Source organism: Peromyscus eremicus, chromosome 22 (assembly GCF_949786415.1).
Source record: "Peromyscus eremicus chromosome 22, PerEre_H2_v1, whole genome shotgun sequence".
NCBI lineage: Eukaryota > Metazoa > Chordata > Mammalia > Rodentia > Cricetidae > Peromyscus > Peromyscus eremicus.
In genome coordinates this window covers 42,783,072-42,805,269 of record NC_081437.1, presented here as the reverse complement: position 1 = coordinate 42,805,269, position 22,198 = coordinate 42,783,072, and the positions used below count along the sequence as shown (strand labels likewise).

The following is a 22,198-nucleotide window of genomic DNA, read 5'->3' as shown; positions in this document are numbered from 1 at the left end:
GCAGCCCTAATGGAAACTGATACCTATCACTTAACACCCCACCCCCAGGGAAAATTTCTTATAACAAATGAAAAATTTGTGTGTTATTGTTATGTTGCCTAGTATTCAGATTTTTTTATTGTTTAATCAAGGAGATTTTTATGTAAAGTTTAAGATGGCTGGATGTTTTCAGGACTCAGAAGAAAAATATGATTTGTCATCTAAATCTACAATTACAAATGTTTAGCTCACTGAGTAATTTTATCTCATTCAGTCTTTTTACAAATAATGTTCACTCATTCAAGGTCACTGATATCTCTAAAGTTCTTACTGAGATGTAAACTTTCTTTCTCAGGATCAGTGAGACAATACCAAAAAAAAAAAAAATTACAAAAGATATACATTTGAGGCTGTATCTCTGAAAATAGAATAAATTATATTAAAGATGGGGACACATCCATAAAAGCTTGAAGCCAAGTCACAGAAGGTCTGAATATTATTATATAGGGATTCTGGAGAAGCAATGGAGAAGCAAATAACTAATATTTTATACTCAGCATCTTCCAAACTCACATACGAGGACACTGTACTTATCCTTGTACTTAAGTACAAGGTTTATCCTGCTAGTTGATTGGTATAGAGTCTGCATCCCAGTTCAACTGGCCATGCCTTTTACCCTGGACTTCAATTCTCCTCCTAACAAAGCTAACCACAAGAAGGACTTCCCCACTTACAGCAAGAGGAATCAGGCTTTCCATTTCCCAGTGCAGAATTCCTGGGGAACCTTTAATTATTTTGTTGTCTATATTTTAGGGCCTCTGTTTCAAAATTATTTTAAAAGAAGCACTAAAAATACTAAAAATGGTACTTAACATGAAATAAGTAACTAGATAATAATTCAAAACCACATTTAAAAAATTAATAATTATCTTTCCTGCATATTAATAAAATAAATTCCAAAACTAATTTTATACCACCATGAATATAAGCTTTATGATCCAAACTTCATAAGTGGTAAAAATTTTAAAAGAAAAAATTATAGCTTATATCATTCCAAGAGCTTTTTATGCATACATCAGTCTTTTTGATCATCAATATGAGCTCAAGGGAAGGCCATTTCATCCCTATGTTGTAGATGAAGAAAACAGCATCCATAAAGGAAAAGTGGCCTTAAACATCACACAGCAAGAGGGTACTCTAGCCAGAATGTGAGCCAGCACCACCCTCCCCCATAGTGTAGTCCAACCACTAACCCATGTTGCTTTTGAAAATATACAGTAAAGTATTTTAATAAAATGTTTGTTTAATATCTTTATGCTTCATTACATTTTTTCAAGGCCATTAAAATGGAAAAAAATCCCCAATTTCCAAAGTATGATCTTGGAACTCTCCTTTTTGGTCTTAGTCTTTTGAAATTTAAGCTACTTGTTAGTACTTAATCTCTCAATATGTTCAAAACAAATGGCACTTGACCTGATGCTCAAAGAAGGCTCATATGGAGTTGTAGTGATAAGAGGGCATAGGGTCTATAGAAAGGTTAAGAGACTGTAAAAAAGCATTGGGAGTTGTGGAAAGAGAAGGGAATCGTTGAAATGAGCAGACAGAGCTAAAGGAAGAAGGGTGGGGACATTGGACTAGAAGTCTAGGTAGCATATCTACAGAAAGGAAACTACCAGAAGGCACTGAAGGCCAGAGCTGCTGGGAATACCACTTCCAAGGTTCCAAAATGTATTCTACTGTACACAACGCAGATGAAATATTGAGGAACATTACTGAAATGCTTTGTGTTTATGTTGTCTTGAAATTAGACAACAGTTAATATATACGGCTGAGAGAAGAGACAAGGAGAGGAGAGAGAGAAGGAAACAATTCTCACAGGTATAAGAGAGCAAAGCAAGGGCACTAAGAAGCCTTAGTTCTATCATGCCAGTTTAGGGTAACTTTAGGGACTGTGGCAATGGCATAGGCAGTCCACTTACCTCTATTCCTATTTCAAATCCTCCACCAAGCCCAGCTATCCCAATGGCTGAAGGTGCAGACCATTCTGATAAAAACAAACAAAAACATTGTAACCTATAACATTTTTTTCAAAAGACTCATGTATCTTATACTTTAAAATATTTTAAAAGTTAAAGGTTTTTTTAAAGACATTAAATATTAACCAAGAGTGTCATACTCACAAATTCATGTGACCCATGCTCTCCCTAATAGCTCATATAAACTAAACTATGATCCTATTATCCACTTAACATATACAATATCTGATAATTTCAACTATCTATCTATCTATCTATCTATCTATCTATCTATCTATCTATCTATCTATCTATCTATCTATATTGGTTTTCCAAGGCAAGGTTTCTCTGTGTAGCTTTGAGCCTTTCCTAGAACTCACTCTAGCCCAAGCTGGCCTCGAACTCACAGAGATCCGCCTGCCTCTGCCTCCTGAGTGCTGGGATTAAAGGAGTGCACCACCATTGTCCAGCTAACTATCAATATTTTTAAAACTTAACTGCCTAGGTTTGGGCTGATAGACCCCAGACTCAGGGCACTACCCTCTCAGGTGGGTGCCCCAGAAACCCAGATTCCAGACCAGTTGATGCAATCAGCAAGAGGCTTTATTTGATCGTTTGCGCAAATGGGCTCTCTGCACTATTCAGTGAGAGGAGCCCCAAACAATAATTGCAGACATCTTTCAAAGGCAAAAACCACAAAATTAGCATAGCATTCGGGGCAATACATAATTGCCTAGTTTAAAGATCAGCACCGGGGAGGGGGAGTACAGCTATGGGGACTTTCCATGGGGGCTGTTTTTCTTCCTAGAAGAGCCATAGGATGTTCTGCTAGACCCAGATAATGTCACAAGATTGTTCTGCTGAGGCTACAGGATATCACAAGAATATTTCTGCTGAGGCTAACGGTTTAGGGGCCTGGGACTGGTATTCATTCCTCTTCCTAATGTTCTGCTGAGGCTAAGGGTTTGGGGGCCTGGGACTGGTACTCTTTCTCATGTTTAACTCTTTCAGGGCCACAATTGTATCACAGACATAATAGATCAAGATTCAAGAGTCTGTTTCAATCACTAACAGAGATAGGTAACATCATTCTAATTCGTTGACATCGCAAATAGTTTTGGCTCTTTTGTGCAAAAGAAGTTTCCTTTATAATTGTAAACTAAGCACAATAATTCTATTTGGAATTTTAGGATTGATGGGTACTTACTTTTTCTGCATAGAAACAAATCTAGAAAAACTATTTTTAGCTTGGTCTTTATCTATAAATGATACTTCTATGCTGACCTTCCTTTGCTAGGGAACACATCCTAGACAAGTGTTACTGATGGATACATCTAAAATTAACCTGCCAGTCTTGGAAGAGGTTTTTTTTTTTTTTGGTTTTTTTTTTTTTTTTTTTTTTTTTTTTGGTTTTTCGAGACAGGGTTTCTCTGTGTAGCTTTGCGCCTTTCCTGGAACTCACTTGGTAGCCCAGGCTGGCCTCGAACTCACAGAGATCCGCCTGGCTCTGCCTCCCGAGTGCTGGGATTAAAGGCGTGCGCCCGGCTTGGAAGAGTTTTGATTACAGGATTCAGTGCCTGAAATTCCCAAAGCTGCTTTTCACTCCTATGCTAAGAAATGCCTACTTGCTGGTAGCCAGTAGATATGTCAGAGGAACAGCAGATGGCAATTGAAGTTCAAGGTGTCAGTCCACCAAGAAGAAAATCTCTGAGGGATCAATCTCATTTAGGCAGATCCAGGAGACTACAGACTCTGAAAATATCTTTTGCTTCTGTTGTATCTGTACATGCTTTTCTCTGGTATCTGATATGATGTACATATATGTGGGGGAGTCCCCTACTACCTGTATTGTAGTGTGTTTATGTCATGAAAACATCCCAATCTACTGGGCATTTATATCTGTGGATTGTCAAGAAAGATGATTCCTCCTTAAGCTGTATAATTTTAATGAATAAAAATGAATATACGGATATGCTACACAGTTGGTCTATGAGTCCCCCCTAGAAGCTGATTCTGATCACAGTTTAAATTAATGATTAACTGGGAACCAGAATGACTCAAATTCTTTAATTTTATGGTTGAGTACCACTAGCTGATACAAAGCTTCAAAATAGCTTTAGATTAGATCAGATGCCTTGCTAATGGTTTTTAAGATAAACATTCCCAATCTTTAGTTCACAAGGACACACAGCTGTACTGTCTGGCTAGGTTGTAAATACAAAAACAGCCCAATTATTGCTATCTGGCAAATGATTAATTCCTTGCACCCATTCCTAACCTCAGTTTGTGAAAATAAAGTCTGATTAGTCAAGGCTACAGAAAATAATTTGACTCTTTAGCCCCAAATGAGTGCTGCAGGTATTCTCGGATAATCAAAAGTTACACACAGGGCTGAAAATACACTTTGAGTTTTAGGCGTTTTGGTCATAGTATCGTGGAAAGTGCCAACTGAGCTCATATTAGAAGATATATATGGTAAACTAGCTTGAATCAGATAAGCTGCTACACCCTTAGCTCTCTTTGTCTGAAAACCCAGCTCTCACCAGGAATCTCAGAGACCTAAAGAGAATTTGACATTTATGATTCCTGATTACAGTGTATTAGCTAAAAATGTCTACATAGTCATGAGTTAGTTGAACTGCCTTTCCATTGCCTGGAAATAACTAAGGCATCAGGTCAAAAGTGGCCATTACACTCCAAGTATAGGTTATAAACACATAATCTTCTCATTCTCCGGGCTTTTCAATAGTTTAGGCTTATGATTCCTTTGAAATTCCTTATAAGATTACCTCTCAAGATAGATAATAAAGTAAATGATTCTTTATAATTACAATTTACAGCCTGTCAATTAAAAGAGTTGGCTGAGAAAATATGCTCCTTGTTTGCTCATGAGAGGCTACTTTGATATATTTATATTGCATGAGAGTTGTCAAGATGTCTCTGTTTTTAGTCATGTCTTTATCTAGGAATGCAACTGTTTATGACTCTTAATATTGCCTGAAAGATTTTGTTGGGGTATATATATCAATGTGAAAGAGAGGTTGAGAGAAAGAATAAAGAATGAAATGATCAAGAGACTGATTGTCTTTTTTTCCCTAACCTCTCAGATAGAAAAGTTGTAGTTTACACCAACCCCGGGGATTTCTTCCAAACCCTGTGCTGCCTTGGGGCTTCAATTCCTAACTCCACGCCTGTTCTCTGGGATCAGGAACTTCCCTTGCCTTAATTGGGCAGCCTTTTTCCCCCAGCAGGCTTATAGCTGCTGTTCTGGAAGATGGGGGAAAGAAATTTAAGTTTTTGAAAATAATAGAAAAATGTAGTGTGGTTGAGAGCAGGGGTGGAGAGGTTGGTAGAGACAGACCCTCACCTTTAAGTTACAAGTTGTCTTGTCAGCAGACAGCAGACAAATCTGCAGAGCCTTCCTGTGGAGACTAGCCCTTCTCTAACAGGGATCCTCTCGGAAGGTGCCAAATCTGTGTTTAGTGTCACTGCTGAGACTTCTACCCTTGAGCATTTGGGCAATATTTCAAAGAAAGAGCTTCATATTTTCCAATTTTTAAAGATTTAGGATTTTTATTATTTTAAAATGTAAAGTGGTTACATGTTAAGACTTTTTATTAAAGGACTAGGGAAGGAAAAGTGACTGGTGGATACAGTGCTGGAGTTATAGTATACCCAATACCAAAGGCAACCTTGAACTATAAAAAGTAGAGCTACAACTGTAGGAAGAGAACTGTACTGTCTATGGAGAAACAATGAATCCAACCCAGGGACAAAGGACAAGTTTATTAATACCTGTGTTTCTTATCTGAAAGTATAAATGATTTCTGTCCAAACAGTTACTGACAGAACACAATGTGTTCCCTCATAAGAAGAATAACACAGGTCAAATTGAAAAGGTACTTTAGTTCGTTCTGATATGTAACTACGTTTTAAATACTACTATAAGGATTCTTAGCAAATGCATTTTGAATTTGTCTCTGAAAAATCAAACAACAGCTTTTAGTACAGAAATGTTATAATGTTCTCAACATGATTCTACTGGCAGGAGGAGGCAGGTCTTCAAATGTCACTATCTTCAAGAGAAACAAAGACCTTTACAGATTACAACCATAAACAGAAGAAACTGGCTTTCCCACAGAACTGAGGAACAATAACTCACATTCAACAAGAGAAATGTATGTAGTATGTTCAAGAAAGTGTTCCACAGAAGGCCTACAAAGCATAATATAACACAGTCAGATATACCTTGAATCCCATCTAGTAATAATCTAAGGCTAGGTTTCCTGCTTGCTTCCTAACACACACTACACGTTTCCAGAAGAAGCACACAGCAGATTAGCAGGTCATACTCCCTATGAAGACATCAATGACAGATGCAGAACACAGAAGATTTAAGGTCTCTACAAGTATCAACTTACTTCCATCTGGAAGACGTGCCAGGACAATCCCACTGCCTCCCCTGGCTGTCACCAGAAATCCAGCTTTAATCACAGACAAAACTGCAAGTCCTTTTGCTTTTGCAATAACATGGGCTGCAAACAAACAAAATAGCAATGACTAAAAGGCAGCTTGTGACAGAGCTTTGATTTTAAAGATATATAGCCGAATTCATTATTAATAAGAAATTTTGTATTTGACAACAAAATTAAGTGATTTGCCATTTCAAAAGGTTTTCTTTTTAAACTCATGGTCTGTTTGAACTACCACTTTATATTGAAATTCTAATTCTGTTTACAATACTAGTTTACTCACATTTCAGAGTTCATTACATAAAATGAGAATTATAAGTGCATATATCCACTAAAGGTACAACCTTACCACTATTCACTCTGTTTACTTGCAAGGGAAGATTTGAGTTTGATGAGCTATATTAGCATATTGTGAACACAGGAATTCAGCACTTGTTATGCATCATTTCAGGAGTTACTGCTATTGTTAATGAGAGCTTTGGACATAAAATAATAGTGTCATTTAGAAGAACAGGAAGGCAGTTAGGGAATTCATCAGAATTATGGACCAAATTCTCTTTGGTGCCTTTTGCTTATATGAAAAATATTGTTACTTATAAATACAATTTCCCTATTTGCAAGAAACATTGTAAAGTGCTTTAAAAAGCTTACATCGTAAAAATTTATTTGAGAGGTTAGCTAGTGAGTTTTGAAAATCTGTTTGCAAATTTCCCCAATATTGATTTTAAAAGAACAGAGGGGCTGGAGAGATGGCTCAGTGGTTAAGAGCACTGCTTGTTCTTCCAAAGGTCCTGAGTTCAATTCCCAGCAACCACATGGTGGCTCACAACCATCTGTAATGAGATCCGGTGCCCTCTTCTGGCTTGCATGGATATATGCAGACAGAATACTGTAGACATAATAAATAAATAAATCTTTAAAAAAAAAAAAAAAAAAAAAAAAAGAACAGAGAGTTTAAAAAGCTGAAAGGAGCAGAGACTCAAGGGTTTAGGCTGGTACCTCTAAGTGGAGGGAAGCAAAGTGAGGGACAATTTTTCTGCTGATCGGCTCTGGTCTTTGTCTATCTACTAGAAGATTGCCTACAAAGTGCTGCCCCTCTGAGGTTTGAGACTAGGGTGGTTTAAATGCTTGCTTGTTTCCATAGGACATTTATGGAGAAATGCTAAGGAATGCAGAAAGCAATGTGGAAAACAAACAAATTTAGACATTTACCTACCAGGAATGATCTTATCAGGTCCATTTCTGGAAGTTATTTCTGTGAATTCTCTTAATATTTTGGCAGCCTTCTTAGCTTCTGATTTCAGATTGGAAGGTATAGGGTTATTCACTGAAAGATTAAAAACATACTGTAGTGGGAAAAGAAATCTAGTTTCAGAATATATTTCAATTTCATTCTTCTCTCATACAATTAAGCATTTAAAGTCAAATGTTAGCAAAGGGAATGACTTCCAGTCCTCATTTATTGATTACCTCATCTCTGTTTTCTTACGTTGTGAAATCTTGCAGATGGCTAACTCTGAACACTCAAACTCTCTCCAATTATGAAAACATGGAATCTTGGGATCCTAGGTGAAAGCTGGTTGGCCTTCTCTCCTCACTAAGTATCTTCTCCTCATTAGTTAAATCACCTCAGTTTTAATTTAAAAAAAACTGAATTTGAGGATTAACAAAAGATGCACTTCATAGCTGTCTTTAATAGATGTAAAATTTGATACAGTTGGCTTTTCTTGTCAGAAATTTTAGAGATGGCTGGCCGTCACAAGTAAAATTTTGGTATGCCCAGAAACTGAGTTAGTAAGTCCAGCAATATATGCTTGCTCTTACATAACATTTTACATTTCCAGTGTAAATATTTCTTTGTCATAATAGAATGCATGCAATTCTTGAACTCCACAGCATGTTGGAGAAGGTGGACCATTATCTTGACTTTGGAGAAGCAAACATATGAATGGACAAAGTCCAAGTGAGTTCACCAGCTATGGTACTCATCTGATTGACTGTCTGTAATCAAGTATTTCATCAAGTATTTCAGATGGAAAATGCTGATGATATCAATACCACCATTTCACCTGGTGATGCAAGTACACTAGAAATAGAAGGAATGACCAAGTAATACGGGGGAAAGCCTTTTATTTAGCAAAGTACAGAGCTATCTAATAAAATAATACAGATGCACTTTGGCAGCTGGTGTTTGAAATATGTAATTTATTTTAATAGTAGAAACTGAACTAGAGTTATGGCAGAGCCTTATTTGTTTTACTTAGAAGGTATCAGTTTGGTTCTCTGTGGCCCAGTACAGAAGCATTAGTAAGAATAAAGGTATGGGAAAGTCCATCCCACAAATCATCAGGTACATTTCCAGTTTATGAAAACAAAATGAAATGTATATACTGTATATTGTATTCCTTTTTCATCCGCATCCTAACAGTATGTATTTTTTACTCAGTTTTATTTCAGAACATTTAAATATTCATTTTCCAAATTTACCTGTCTTGCTGATGCAGTTTGTACAATATTCCCATCTCCTTTAAACATTTCTAGTTTGCCCATCTGCAACATCAAACTAATTTGTTACTCTCTATCAGTTTTGTCTGTGTTTGAATTTCACATAAGTGAAAGTAAAGAGTTCAACCTTTCCTAACTACCATACACCACAAAATAAGTGGGAATCAGATATGTTGGGCAGAGATCAGAAATTTATCCTTTTTTCTCCTGTCAGGCTGTATTTTTATATGTGAAAACACAATTTAGTCTTTTATCTTCTTTTTTGTTTTTTAAACAAACAGTTATGTTGTTTTCAGCTTGGGGTTATTCCAAACTAAACTGCTATAAATATTCCCATGATGGCTTCTTATGCAGAAATGTTTTAATTCTTTTGCATAAATATCAACAATAGAAATTGCTAGTTCATAATAATAAATGTATGGCTAATTATATGTTTCCAAAGTCATCTGAAGTGGCATTTTATACTTCCACTAGAAATTCCTGAGACCTTTTGCCACTTCATATCTTCAGCAAGCACACAGTATAGATAGTCTTTTAAATGTTATTTGAGTGGTTTTTCAAATTGATTTTTCACATTCCTGGCAGAGTTGCAAACTTTACTTTGTTTATTTCTGTTTCTCTCCCATGCCCTTTTATTGAAAATAGATTCTTTACTTACATAATACATCCTGATTGAGGTTTCCCCTCCTTCTACTCCTCCCAGTACCTCCCCACTCCCTTCCCATCCAGATCCATTCCCTTTCTTCCTCTCATTAGAAACGAGCTTCTAAGTAGTAGTAAATTATAACAAAATATAATATAAAACTAAGACTATCACATTGGAGCTGGACAAGACAAACAAACAGAAGGAAAAGAGTCCAAGAGAAGACACAAGAATCAGAGACTCATTTGTTCATACACTCAGGAATCCCACAAAAATACTGAACTGGAAGCTATAATATATACACAGAGGACCTGGTGCAGACCCATGCAGGCCCTATGCATGCTGCCCCAGTCTCTATGAGTTTGTATGTGTTTTGATCATGTTGATTTATTTAGAGGGCCTTGTTTTCTTGGTGTCCTCCAACCTCTCTGTCTCTTATTGTCTTTCCACCACCTCTTCCTTGAGATTTGCTGATGCCTGAGTAGAGTGGTTTGAAACATCCCATTTAGGGCTGAGTGTTCCAAGGTCTCTGACTATCTGCATAATGTCTGTCTTTAGGTTTCTATATTTGTTCCCATCAGCTACAGGAGAAAGTTTCTCTGATGACAACTGAGCAAGGCACTGATTTATGAGTACAGCAGAATGTCATTAGGAGTCATCTCCTTGCTACTTTCTAGGCTCTGGTTCTTGGTCACCCAAGCAGTGTTGGGTATGGGTTCAATCTCATGGAGTGGACCTTAAGTCAAATCAGATATTGTTTGGTTAGTCTTACAAGTTTTGTGGCACCACTGCCCTAGCACACTTGTAGGCAGGACATCATTGTAAATAAAAGGGTTTGTAGCTGGCTTGGAGTTTGTGTTTCTCTTTGGCAGTATGCAGAATACCTTCCTGTATTAAAGATGCTAGAACATAGGAGTGAAGGCTCTAAGTAGGCACCAACTCAATTATTCCAAGTTCAATGAGTTGCATAGGTATTGTCTTTAACAATGGGGTCTTGCTGTCAGTGTGGAGAGTAACCTATTGTCTTTGCAGCAGCCTGGGTATTTGGGGATTGCCATGAGACCTTTTTGGCCAACAACTCAATTAGATATAACTGAATATTAGTACTAGAAACCTCATTTAGTGACGAGAGATGATCAGTTGTGATTCTGTCCCCCACCCCCATCATTTGTAGACTGCATTTAGATTGCCTTCATATAGGTATATATTTTAGGAAGCTTCTATTGTATTAGGTTTCCATACTACCTCTCAAATAGCCCTCCCCATATTCCCTCCCTTGTCCCCTTTCCATCCTCAACTGATCCTCCTGCTCTAGCCCTGCTCCATCCACCCATAACTATTCTATTCTCCTTTCTTAATGAGATCTATCTGTACCCTTGAGACCCTTATTCTATACCTACCCTTGGTAGTGCTACAGATCGTAGCTTGGTTATCATTGACTTAAGAACTAATATCCACATGTTGAGATTACATACCATATTTGTTTTTCTGGGTCTGGGATACCTCACTCAGGATGATTTTTTTCTAGTTCCATCCATTTACCTGAAAATTTCATGATGTCATTTTTTTTAAACAGCTGAGTAATACTTCATTGTGTACCACATTTTCTTTATTCATTCTCTTGTTGAAGGACATCTAGGTTGTTTCAAATTTTTAGTTATTATAAATAGAACAGCAGTGAACATGGTTGAGCAAGTTTCTTTGTGACAGAATGAAGCATCCTTGGGTAGTATAGCTGAATCTTGAGGTAGACTGATTCCCATCTCTCTGAGGAACTGCCACAGTGATTTCCACAGTGGCTGTACAAGTTTGCACTCCCACCAGCAATGGATGATTGCTCCCCTTGCTCCACATCTTCACTGAATGAACTGTCACTGTTTTAATGATCTTAGCCATTATGATAGGCTTAAGATGAAATCTCAAAGTAGTTTTGATTTACATTTCCCTGATGTCAAAGGATTTTGAACATTTCTTTAAGTATTTCTCAGACATTTGAGTTTTCTCCACTAAGAATTCTGTTTAGATCTGTACCCCATTTTTAATTGGATTATTTGTTTTCTTAATATCTAGTTTTTGAGTTCTTTATGTATTTTGGATATTAGCCTTCTATAGGATGTGAAGTTAGTTAAAAACTTTTCTCATTCTGTATGCTGCTACTTTATATGAATGACAGTGGCCTTTGCCGTGCAGACGCTTCTCAGTTTCATGAAGTTTCATTTATTAATTGTTGATATTAGTGCCTGTGGTAAGAGTATTCTGTACAGAAAGTCATTTCCTGTGTCAATAAGTCCAAGGGTATTCCCTACTTTCTCTTCTACGAGGTACAGTGTATCTTGTTTTATATTGAGTTTTGCATAAGGTGATAAGTATGGATCTGTTTGTATTCTTCTACATTCAGACATCCAGTTTGACAAGCACCCTTTGTTGAAGATGCTGTCTTTTTTCTAGTACATATTTATGGCTTCTTTTTCAAAAATTAGGTGTCCATAGGTGTGAAGATTTATGTCTTGGTCTTCAGTTTGATCCCATTGATCAACGTGTATATTTTTGTGCCAATACCATGTTGTTTTTATTACTATTGCTTTGTAGCACAATTTGAAATTGGGAATAGTGATACTTTCTGCACTGCTTTTATTATTCAGGATTGTTTTAGCTAACCTGGGTTTTTGTTTTCTTCATATGAAGCTGAGAATTGTCTTTTCAAGATCTTTTAAGAATTACGTTGAAATTTTTATGAGGATTGCAATTTATCTGTAGATTACTTTTGGTAGAGTGGCCATTTTTACTATGTTAATCCTACTGATCCATGAGCATGGGAAAGTTTTCTGTCCTCTGATATCTTCTTCAATTTATTTCTTCAAAAATTTGAAGTTTTATCATACAAGTCTTCCACTTGCTTAGTTAGAGTTACCTCCATGACATTTTATATTATTTGAAATTATTATATTATTTGAAGCTATAGATGTGTTTTTTCTGATTTCTTTCTCGGTCTATTTGTCATTTGTATATAGGAGGGTTACTGATTTTTAGGAGTTAATTTTGTATCCAACTACTTTGCTGAAAGTATTTGTCAGCAGTAGGAGTTTCCTGGTAGAATTTTTAGAGTCACTTATGTACACAATCATATCATCTGCAAATAAAGATACTTAGATTTCTTCCTTTCTAATATGTATCCCCTTGATCTCCATCAGTTCTTTTATTGTTCTAGCTAAGACTTCAAGTACTTTATTGAATAGGTATATAGAGAGTGGACAACCTTGTCTTGTACCTGAATTTCTCTCCACTTAAGTTGATATTGGCTATGGACTTGCTGTAAATTGCCTTTATTATGTTGAGTTATGTCCCTTGTATCCCTAGTATCTCTAGGACTTTTATCATGAAGGAGTGTTTGTCAAAGGCCTTTTCTGCATCTAATGAGATGATCATGTGTTTTCGTCTTTCAGTTTGTGAAACATTACATTTGAAATGATGAATAACATTTATCAATTTAGATATGTTGAACCACTCCTGCATCTCTAGGATGAAGCCTACTTGATCACGGTGGATGATCATTTTGATGTGAGCTTGGATTTGGTCTGCAAGTATTTTATTGAGACTTTTTGCATGCATGTTCAATTGGGAAATTGATCTGTAATTCTTTTCCTTTGTTGGGTCTTTATGTGGTTTGCATATCAGAGTAACTATGGCTTCATAAGATGAAATGGACAATGTTCCTTCTGTTTCTATTTTGTGGGATAATTTGAGGAGTATTGGGATTAACTGTTCTTTGAATGTGTGGTAGAATTCAGCCATAAAACAATCTGGCCCTGGGCTTTTTTTTGGTTGGGAGACTATTAATGACTGCTTTTAGTAACATCACTGAGGATTATAAGTCTGTTTAAATTGTTTTTCTGATTTGATTTAACATTGATAAGTGGTATGTATCAAGAAAAGTATCCATTTCTTTTAGATTTTCCAATTTACTGGAGTACAGGTTTTAAAGTATGTCCATATTATTCTCTGGATTTTCTCAGTGTCTGTTGTTACATCCCCTTTCTCATTTCTAATTTGGTAAATTTGGATATTTGCTCTCCATCCTTTAGTTAATTTGGATAAAGGCTTGTCAATCTTATTGATTTTCTTAAAGGAACCAATTCTTTGTTTCATTGATTCTTTGTATTGTTCTCTTTGTTTCCATTTTATTGATTTCACCCTGAATTTGATTGTTTCTTGCTGTCTACTCTTTTGGGGTTGTTATTTATTCTTTACATTCTAGAGCTTCCAGGTGTTTTGTTATTTGTATGAGATTGCTCCAATTATTTTATGTAGGCACTTAGTGCTATGAACTTTCTTCTTAGAATAATCTTTCATTGTATTCCATAAGTTCGGGTATGTTGTGTACTAATTTTCTTTTAATTCTAGAAAGTCTTTAATTTCTTTCTTAATTGCTGTCTTGACCCATTTTTTTTCAGTCAATTGTGAGCTATTTAGTTTCTATGAGTTTGTAAACTTTCTGTTGTTGATATCTAGTTTTAATCAGTGGTAGTCTGATAGGATGCAAGGAGTTATTTAAATTTTCTTGTATCCATTGAGACTTGCTTTGTGTCTGAGTATATGGTCAATTTTGGAGGAAGTTTGATGAGGTGTTGAGAAGATGGTATATTCTTTGTGTTTGGGTAAAATGTTTTGTAAATATATGTTAGGTTCATTTGGTTTATAAGGTCTGTTAGATCTAGTATTTCTGTTTAGTTTTTGTCCAGATGACCTGTTTGTTGGTGAGATTGGGGCACTGAAGTTTCTCACTGTCTTAGGGTTTTTATTGCTGTGAAGAAACCCATGATTATGGCAGCTTTTATGAATGAAAACACTTGGGTGATTTGCTTAGTTTCAGAGGTTCATTCCATTATCACCATGGCAGGAAGAATGACAGCATGCAGGCAGACATGGTACTGGAGAAGTAGCTGAGAGTCCCACATCTTGCAGGCAACAGGAAGTTAACTGAGACATTGGGCAATATCCTAAGCACAGGAAACCTCAAAGCCCACCCCTACAGTGCCACACTTCTTCCAATAAGGCCATACCCACTCATACAAAGCCACACCTCTTAGTAGTGGCACTCCTTATGAGATTATGCGGGCCAATTACATTCAAACTACCAAACCCACTATCAGTATGTGAAGGTCAATATGTGATTTAAGCTATACTAGTGCTCCTTTTACAAAAGTGTGTTTGGGCATAGATGTTTTAAGAACTGAAATGTTATCTTGGTGGATTTTACCTTTGATGAGTATGTGTATCCTTTTCCCATCTCTTTTGATTAATTTTGGTTCGAAGTTCATTTTATCAGATATAAAAATGCCTATATTAGCTTGCTTCTTGGGTCCATCTGCTTGAAATAACTTTTCCATCCTTTAGGCCTGAAGTGATGTCTATCCTTGATGTTAAGGTGTGTTTTTTGGATGCAGCAGAAGAATGGATCCTGTCTTAGCATCCATTTTGTTAGTTTGAGTCTTTTAATAGGACTGTTGATGTTGAGAGTTATCAATGACCAGATTAGTGACTCCTGTTATTTTGTTTTGTTTTTATGTGTGTGTGCTTCCCTCTTTTTATTTTGCTGTTCTGCAATTACTTATTTCCTTGTGTGTAATTAACCTATTTAGGTTGGAGTTTTCCTTCTAGCACTTTCTGTAGGGCTGGATTTGTAGATAAATATTGCTTAAATTTGGCTTTATCATGGAATATCTTATTTTCTCCATCTATGATGATGGAAAGTTTTCTGGTTATAGTAGTCTGGGCTGGCATCTGTGGTTTCTTAGAATCTGCAGGACATCTGCTCGGGCCCATCTGGCTTTTAAAGTCTCCATTGAGAAGTCAAGTATAATTCTAATAGGTCTGCCTTTATATGTTACTTAGTCTTTTTCTTTTGCAGCTTTTAATATTCTTTCTTTGTCCTGTACATGTGCTGAGGGGACTTTCTTTTCTGGTCTATTTGGTGTTCTGTATGCTTTGTATATCTTTATAGGCACCTCCTACTTTAGGTTAGGAATATTTTCTTATATGATTTTGTTGAGAATATTTTCTGGGTCTTTGAGTTGTGTTTCTTCTCCTTCCTCTATTTCTATTATTCTTACATTTGGTCATTTCATAAAGTCCTAGATTTCTTGAATGTTTTGCTTCAGGAGGTTTTTTTTTTTTTTTTTTTTTTTAGATTTAGCATTTTCTTTGACCCATGTATCTATTTCTTCTATCATGTCTTCAATGCTTGAGATTCTCTCTTCCATATCTTGTATTCTGTTGGTGAAGTCTGCCTCTGTGGTTCCTGTTCGAGTTTCTAAATTTTTCACTTCCAGACTTCCTCAGTTTTTGGTTTTCCTTATTGTTTCTATTTCCACTTTCAGATCTTGAACAGTTTTATTCATCTCCTTCAACTGTTTGTTTTCATAGACTTCATTAAGAGGTTTATTCATTTCCTCTCTGAGGATCTCTGTCATAGTCATAAAGGTTGTTTAAAGATCTTTTTCTTGTGCTTAAGCTATGTTGGAATACTCAGGGCTTGCTGTGGTAGGGTTGCTGGCCTCTAGTGGAGACATACTGTCCTGGCTGTTATTGATTGTGTTTTTACACTGGCAAATAATTCAAGGTGTTGATATCTGTACTTTTCTTTGTTGGGTGGGAGCTTTGTTCCTTGGTTTTTGTTTCCTCTCTGGTTCTTAGGACAGCGCGGTGATTGTGCATTGCCTGGTATGAAATTTTTCTGGGGTCCTAATAGGTATGTCCACTGGAGGTTCTAGGTAAACTGAGTTTCTGAGTATTGGGAGCTGACACTTAGGAATGGGGATGGACTGGGTGGGTGGTTGGAGGGGTCCATAGGAAGGCAGAAAGCAGGGTGTTCCACCAGGATCTGTTTGGTGGAATGGGGACAGAGTGAGGAGAGGCCACAGCAAAAGATCTGCTACAGGGCTGAGGATGAGACTGGGGATTGAACATGGAGGAATGGAGGGAGTGCTAAAGATCGGCTGTTAACCAACTTACTTCCTTGGTCATAGTAGCCTGTAGGTTCCCAGATAAGGCCTTTTGAGGTTGGGAGCTGGGACAAAGCAATGGGTGGTGGGAAAGGAAGTTTGGAGGGGAAGATCTTGTGTGAGCCACTGGAGACTGGAACAGTAGGAAAGACAGGCTGCAAGAGGTATTCTGCTGCAGAGCTTGGGATGAGAATGGGAGACTGTATTTGGAGGAACAGAGGGAAAGGTGAAGATCTGCAGTTTGCCTGCCTGGGACCCTGGCCAGAGTGCTTATTTCTATTTGTTATGGTGTCTGTTAAAAAATTTTGCCCATTTAAAATGTGCATTGTCTTGTTTGTTTTGTAAATTATCCTTACATATAATGAATATCTAACACTCAAGTATAAATATATATTTGTGCATATACACACACATACATATCTTGAATATTTTTCAAAATGGTTCACCTGACCATTTTCTCAGTGGCATCTAAATCATGGGTATCATTTCCTATAATACATTAAAAATTTCCTCCACTATTTTGGCTTCTCAAATTCTAGATCTATTTATTTACCTGTTTTTTTTCCCCCAAATGTGTCACCGAGGGTTTGGTCCTTTTCTCTCAGCCCATACTACCCTTTGCCTCTTTCTGCATTTGGTTGATGTTTCTTCAAGTTCATGGTCTTATTTTTCTCTCAGATACGCTCTTTAGACAATAGTGAACTCTTTCCTCAAAATGTTATACCTTCAGCTTAAATTATTCTGCTTGTTTCTCTCCTCTCCATTTCTGTCCTGGTGACATTCACACCTCCTTTTAAGTCCTTGAGTACATCTGACATCCCTGTCTGTAACTGCATCATCAACTGTCATTTACGGTCTGTCTCTGTCTTGACTGACTTCTCCAGGTCTCAGGTTACATTTTCTTGTTTAGCCATTTCTTGTAGTTTGATGAGTGCTAGACACCTTGACAGTGGCAATTTATGAAGATGAGGTTATGTTGTATTCTAAGTTCCTCCATGTTGTGTGGAACAATGGCTTCAGGCTCTGCCTTGTCCTAGTTTACTTCATTGTCAAGCAGTGTTTGATCCCATTTTCAATGCATAAGCCAGGATGACACTTCAGTATCACATTTGAACACGTAGAAACCATTACCTTTCCAGAACCAGCTACAAGGCAGACTGGTAAACTATTCATGCAAAGTAAAAAGTACCATCTATGAGCTGACTGGCATAGGCTGGGAACACGCAGATGAAACAAATAAAGGCAGAACAGCAAAAGCAGGTCTCTGACCTTAAGAATGCATCAGACCAATAAAGAATTCAACACCCTTATCTGGACAACATAAAAGCTGAGGCATCTAATAGCACCATGATGAAGCAGAATCCTTCTACTCATCATCTGACCATTTGGTGAACACACAACAGGAAGGACAGGCAAAAGTCTCCTAACTGTCTGCAGGGTTTCAGCTTAGCATATTCACTTATATGGGAATTCCAATCAAGCTTCCTTGTCATCAGTTTCCAACTTAAATTGATGTTCTTCCAGATCTGCACCTTGGAGACATGCCTTGGACTAACCTCTGCCTTGAACCTGCTAAGCTCTGCGTACCTCTAGCAGCTCTTCAAATATATGGGTTAATGTGCTAGTTAGTTTTAACTTTCAACTTGACACAACCTAGAATCGCTTGGGAAGACATTCTTAAAGAGGAATTATCTAGATCAGGTTGGCCTGTGGGCATGTCTGTGGGGAACTGTCTTGACTTAGTCATCATGGGGGCACCATTCCCCAGCAGGAGCTCCTGAACTGTAAGAGAAGCAAAAATTACTGAAAAATAAGTAAGCAAGATTTCATACATTTTTTTTCACTCTGCTCTTGCCTATAGATATGATGTAACCAGCTGCTTCAAGATGCTGCCACTGTGACTTCTCTCCTACAATGAATTGTAAACCGGAATTGTAAACTGAAATGAAACTTTTTCTCCCCTAAGATGCTTTTTATCAGGGTGGGTTGGTTTACGATAAATCTTGTTCCTGGGAAGGCTTCAGCAAGTCAGCTGAACTACAAAAATATAAGGGATTCTGTGAAACTTTCTGTAAGATCACATTACCTGATCAGGTACAGGCAGTAAATTTCAGTCAGAAACAACACATGTAAACAGAAAGTTTGGATATAGATCTTAGTTCCTGTACTCAGCTTCAAATCTTGAGCCTCTCACTTTTCCTCTATTTTGCTATAATGACAACAGAGCATGGATGTGGGTATCCTATTCAATGGTTCTGCTGAATGACCACAGTATCTCCTCAACATCACAATCAGGATCTGAATACTCATAAAAGCTTTAAACCACTGAATTCCAAAGCCAAGCAAACTATAAGGTTTTCTTTTCTGAAAAGTGACTATGAAATCTCAAGCCAAGAAAGTCCTTTTTTTTCAGAAGCAACTAAAATATCTGAATATTTCTAAATTTTAAAATAATGTCATACTATTAATATATTAGGAAGAATTTATAAAAGTTGAGAAGAAAAAATTTGCTTTGTAAACCTCATAGCTTCAGTGAACTTAAGATCTGGAAATCATTTTACATGTTGACAATTTGTTAATAACTCAGGCTAGGGGTCAAAGAGTGTCATTCACGCCGGGCGGTGGTGGCGCACGCCTTTAATCCCAGCACTCGGGAGGCAGAGGCAGGCGGATCTCTGTGAGTTCGAGGCCAGCCTGGGCTATCAAGTGAGTTCCAGGAAAGGCGCAAAAGCTACACAGAGAAACCCTGTCTCGAAAACCCCCCCCCCCAAAAAAAAAAGAGTGTCATTCACATCTTATTCTGAATAAATTTCCACTGGAGTAAGAAAGCTGATCACTACTTCTAAACTAGAACCAAGGTCAGGAACAAAAGCCCAGAGATCAAAGGACCCCTCCCTCTTTTTCTATTAGAATATTAGATCATAAATTAATGGCATCAACAACCAACTCTCAACAGACATTAAAGCTCTCAAACAAATAAAAACAAACATCAACAGAAATATAAAAATGGTACATATGGGAAAAGTACATCTAGAAATGGCTTTCTAAATTTTCATTCTGTATTAATTTATGTCTTAAAATTTTAATTTACAAGGTTAATTTGCTGTTGATAAAAATCCCATGAGAAGTCAAAGAAATAAGAACACAACTAGGTTTATATAGTATTTAGAACAGTTGATAAAAACTTAGTAAAAAAAAAAGTTAAGTCTCTCAAGAGGCTCTGAAATGCTGCCTTTCTTGAGAAGCAAAACTTTAAACACTGACATTAACATCTTCCACCTTTGTTTCCAGATCAGTGTAATCTTTCTGGGGCTTGACTTTTAACTACTTACTTTGTCTTAAGGTAAACAAGTTTGTTGAATTAGTAAGTCAGAATCTATGTTTCTGGTTAGACAATTAACCTCCTTAAACAAATTTTACAATCAAATTATCCATGTGAACTCCACAGCTCCTCCCCGGCACCTGTCTGTAGAGAGGGACAAAGAGCTGAGAGCAAAGGGCAGAAAAATCTTTGCCTTGTACTTGCTTCTCAGAGAATTTCAGGGAGATATTGGCTTAAGACAGGATCATAGATACATGCTTGTCTGTCATTTTTAAAAAAGGCAAAAAAAATTCAATATGTTTAGACCTTAAATGGTAAAGAATCCTGTCATTTTACAACACCATTTGCAAATGAGTGAATAGACAAGGACCTGTGACTCTTAGTAGTTAGAATGTACAAATTTTACCTTTTACTACTATCAACTTTGTATTTTGGAACACTAAATATTTATTTTTTAATAGGAAGAAAACTCCTGAGAATAAAAATAAAAAAGAATAAATGTAACAGTTTAAAAATTAAAAAAAAAAGTTTTTGTAAAGTTAAAAAAGTAGAAGAGTAGTATTGACTCATTTCACAGAAACTGAACATAGTGAGCCAATAGCCAATTCTCCTTAATGAAGATGCCATAAACTGGATGGAAGTTATTACTTATTCTTTTTAACCTCCAACATAGCAATTTCCAAACAACCAGATGCTGCTATGGTATTTCAATAACAGGTCACAGAGTAGAATAAAACAGCACCTTAAACCCAGCCCTATTATTCTCTAAACTTTGTGTGCAGGTTTACTAACTCATTATCAACCCAAACATTTCCTCATATCTCAAGGAAGTACCTTGGCCAAGCAGGAATACAGAACCTGTTCACTTGGTAAACACAGAACAGGGCAAGGCTTCTGCCCCAGGGCAGGGCATTCCTGTGGGTGAGGTAGTTTCTCAAGTCTTGGTTCCCTGCTCTGCCTTAGCAGGAGATGGGTAATATTTATCGAAATGAAGTAAAAATGGCACTTTTTGACAGTAGACAAAACTGCTTCCTATTGTTACCAGTCCATTCAGAGCTCTAAAAAGGAACATACAAGCACTATATCTAGAGGCACGGCATTCAGCGCACTCTCCACCCCCACCCCTCTAAGTATGGTGTTGCAGAACCAGTGGCCCTATGTGAAAGACCTTACACCTCTTCTTCTGGAAGCCCCAAATCCATGTGAGGCCCTCCTCTAGGGGAATATCCCTTCCCAGAGACCCCATTCCCACAAAAGCCCTACACAATTCTCGGCTCTGGATCAAAGGTGCAGCTCTCCCCATCTGTGTCAAATACACAGGGATGCCATTTCTCAAAGCGATTTAAAACTAGAAGATGGTAAAGTATCAGATATTAGAAAAATAACAAAATGAAAATCAGTCTTCAAAACTGGAAATGCAGGAGTTTTTCTGTAATGAACTGAAACGACTGTGGTTTACAGTCAACCACAACCTTCATGACCAAGAGTGTAGAAACTAATCTTGAGTTCTGAGAGTCTGCAAATGGATCCATGGAGTATGAACTTGGTGGATGCGCACAGACAAACCCAGGGACTTGACTGATTCCCTTTCACAATGCCCTTTTCAAGAGGAAGAGTGGACACAGTACCGACTTGCCCCAGCCGCTCAGACCCGTACTCACTGATGCCCGCCGCTCTGCTCGGTGCCGGAGCTCCTCACACCAGCCCAGGAAGAGGAAGGCGTTCTCCTTGGCCAGCCTCTCCGACAGGACCCGCCCAACGGGCGCGCACCTGATCCAGGTGAGGGAAAGGTGTACGCCCTGCTTTCGCCAATGCAATCACCAGTCCTAGAACCTTGCTCAGAACATAGCCCAATTGCGTCCACCCGCCTCATTCCTCAGGAACCTTCTAAACTACCCCTCTTTTTAATCGGGAAAACCCACTGATTGGGTAGTAACGCGGCCTAGGGTCGGTGGTCCAACGGGGTACCCTGTCCACGAGGGCGGTGCCTCAGAGCAGAGAAGCGCCGCCCAGGGAGGGTCCGCGAGCCAGTGTCCCAGAGCTCATTGGCCGCCCTGGCACGTCCTAATCCGCCCTGCACAACACCGTGCCACCCTGACCTTATCTGCGCGTAGTCCCGCGTTCACTCCCACTCTGTCCCTAGGCGTGTGACCACAGCCTAGCCCAGAGGAGACTCCAGACGCTGTTGCCAGGCCCCGCCCTCCCGTCAGCCCCGTCCCACAGCCCAGCCCAGCGCTCCAGGCCACTTCTGGCCCCTCCTC

At 37.9% G+C, this 22,198-nt stretch overlaps 1 protein-coding gene across 3 annotated transcripts in view; it reads right to left on the bottom strand.

The window, feature by feature from the left end:
- Sh3yl1 (SH3 and SYLF domain containing 1) overlaps window positions 1–22,142 on the bottom strand; it is a 49,089-nt gene extending 26,947 nt beyond the window's left edge. Inside the window, exons 1-5 of one of the 3 annotated variants that reach the window (XM_059248606.1) lie at window positions 22,037–22,142; window positions 21,599–21,707; window positions 7,683–7,793; window positions 6,416–6,529; window positions 1,959–2,023 (exon numbers count right to left, since the gene is read on the bottom strand). In XM_059248606.1, coding sequence (XP_059104589.1) covers window positions 1,959–2,023; window positions 6,416–6,529; window positions 7,683–7,793; window position 21,599 — 291 coding nt within the window. In that variant the 5' untranslated portion in view covers window positions 21,600–21,707; window positions 22,037–22,142. The other 2 variants (XM_059248607.1, XM_059248605.1) reach the window with 2 other exon arrangements.
- Between the last annotated feature and the right edge of the window lie 56 nt (window positions 22,143–22,198).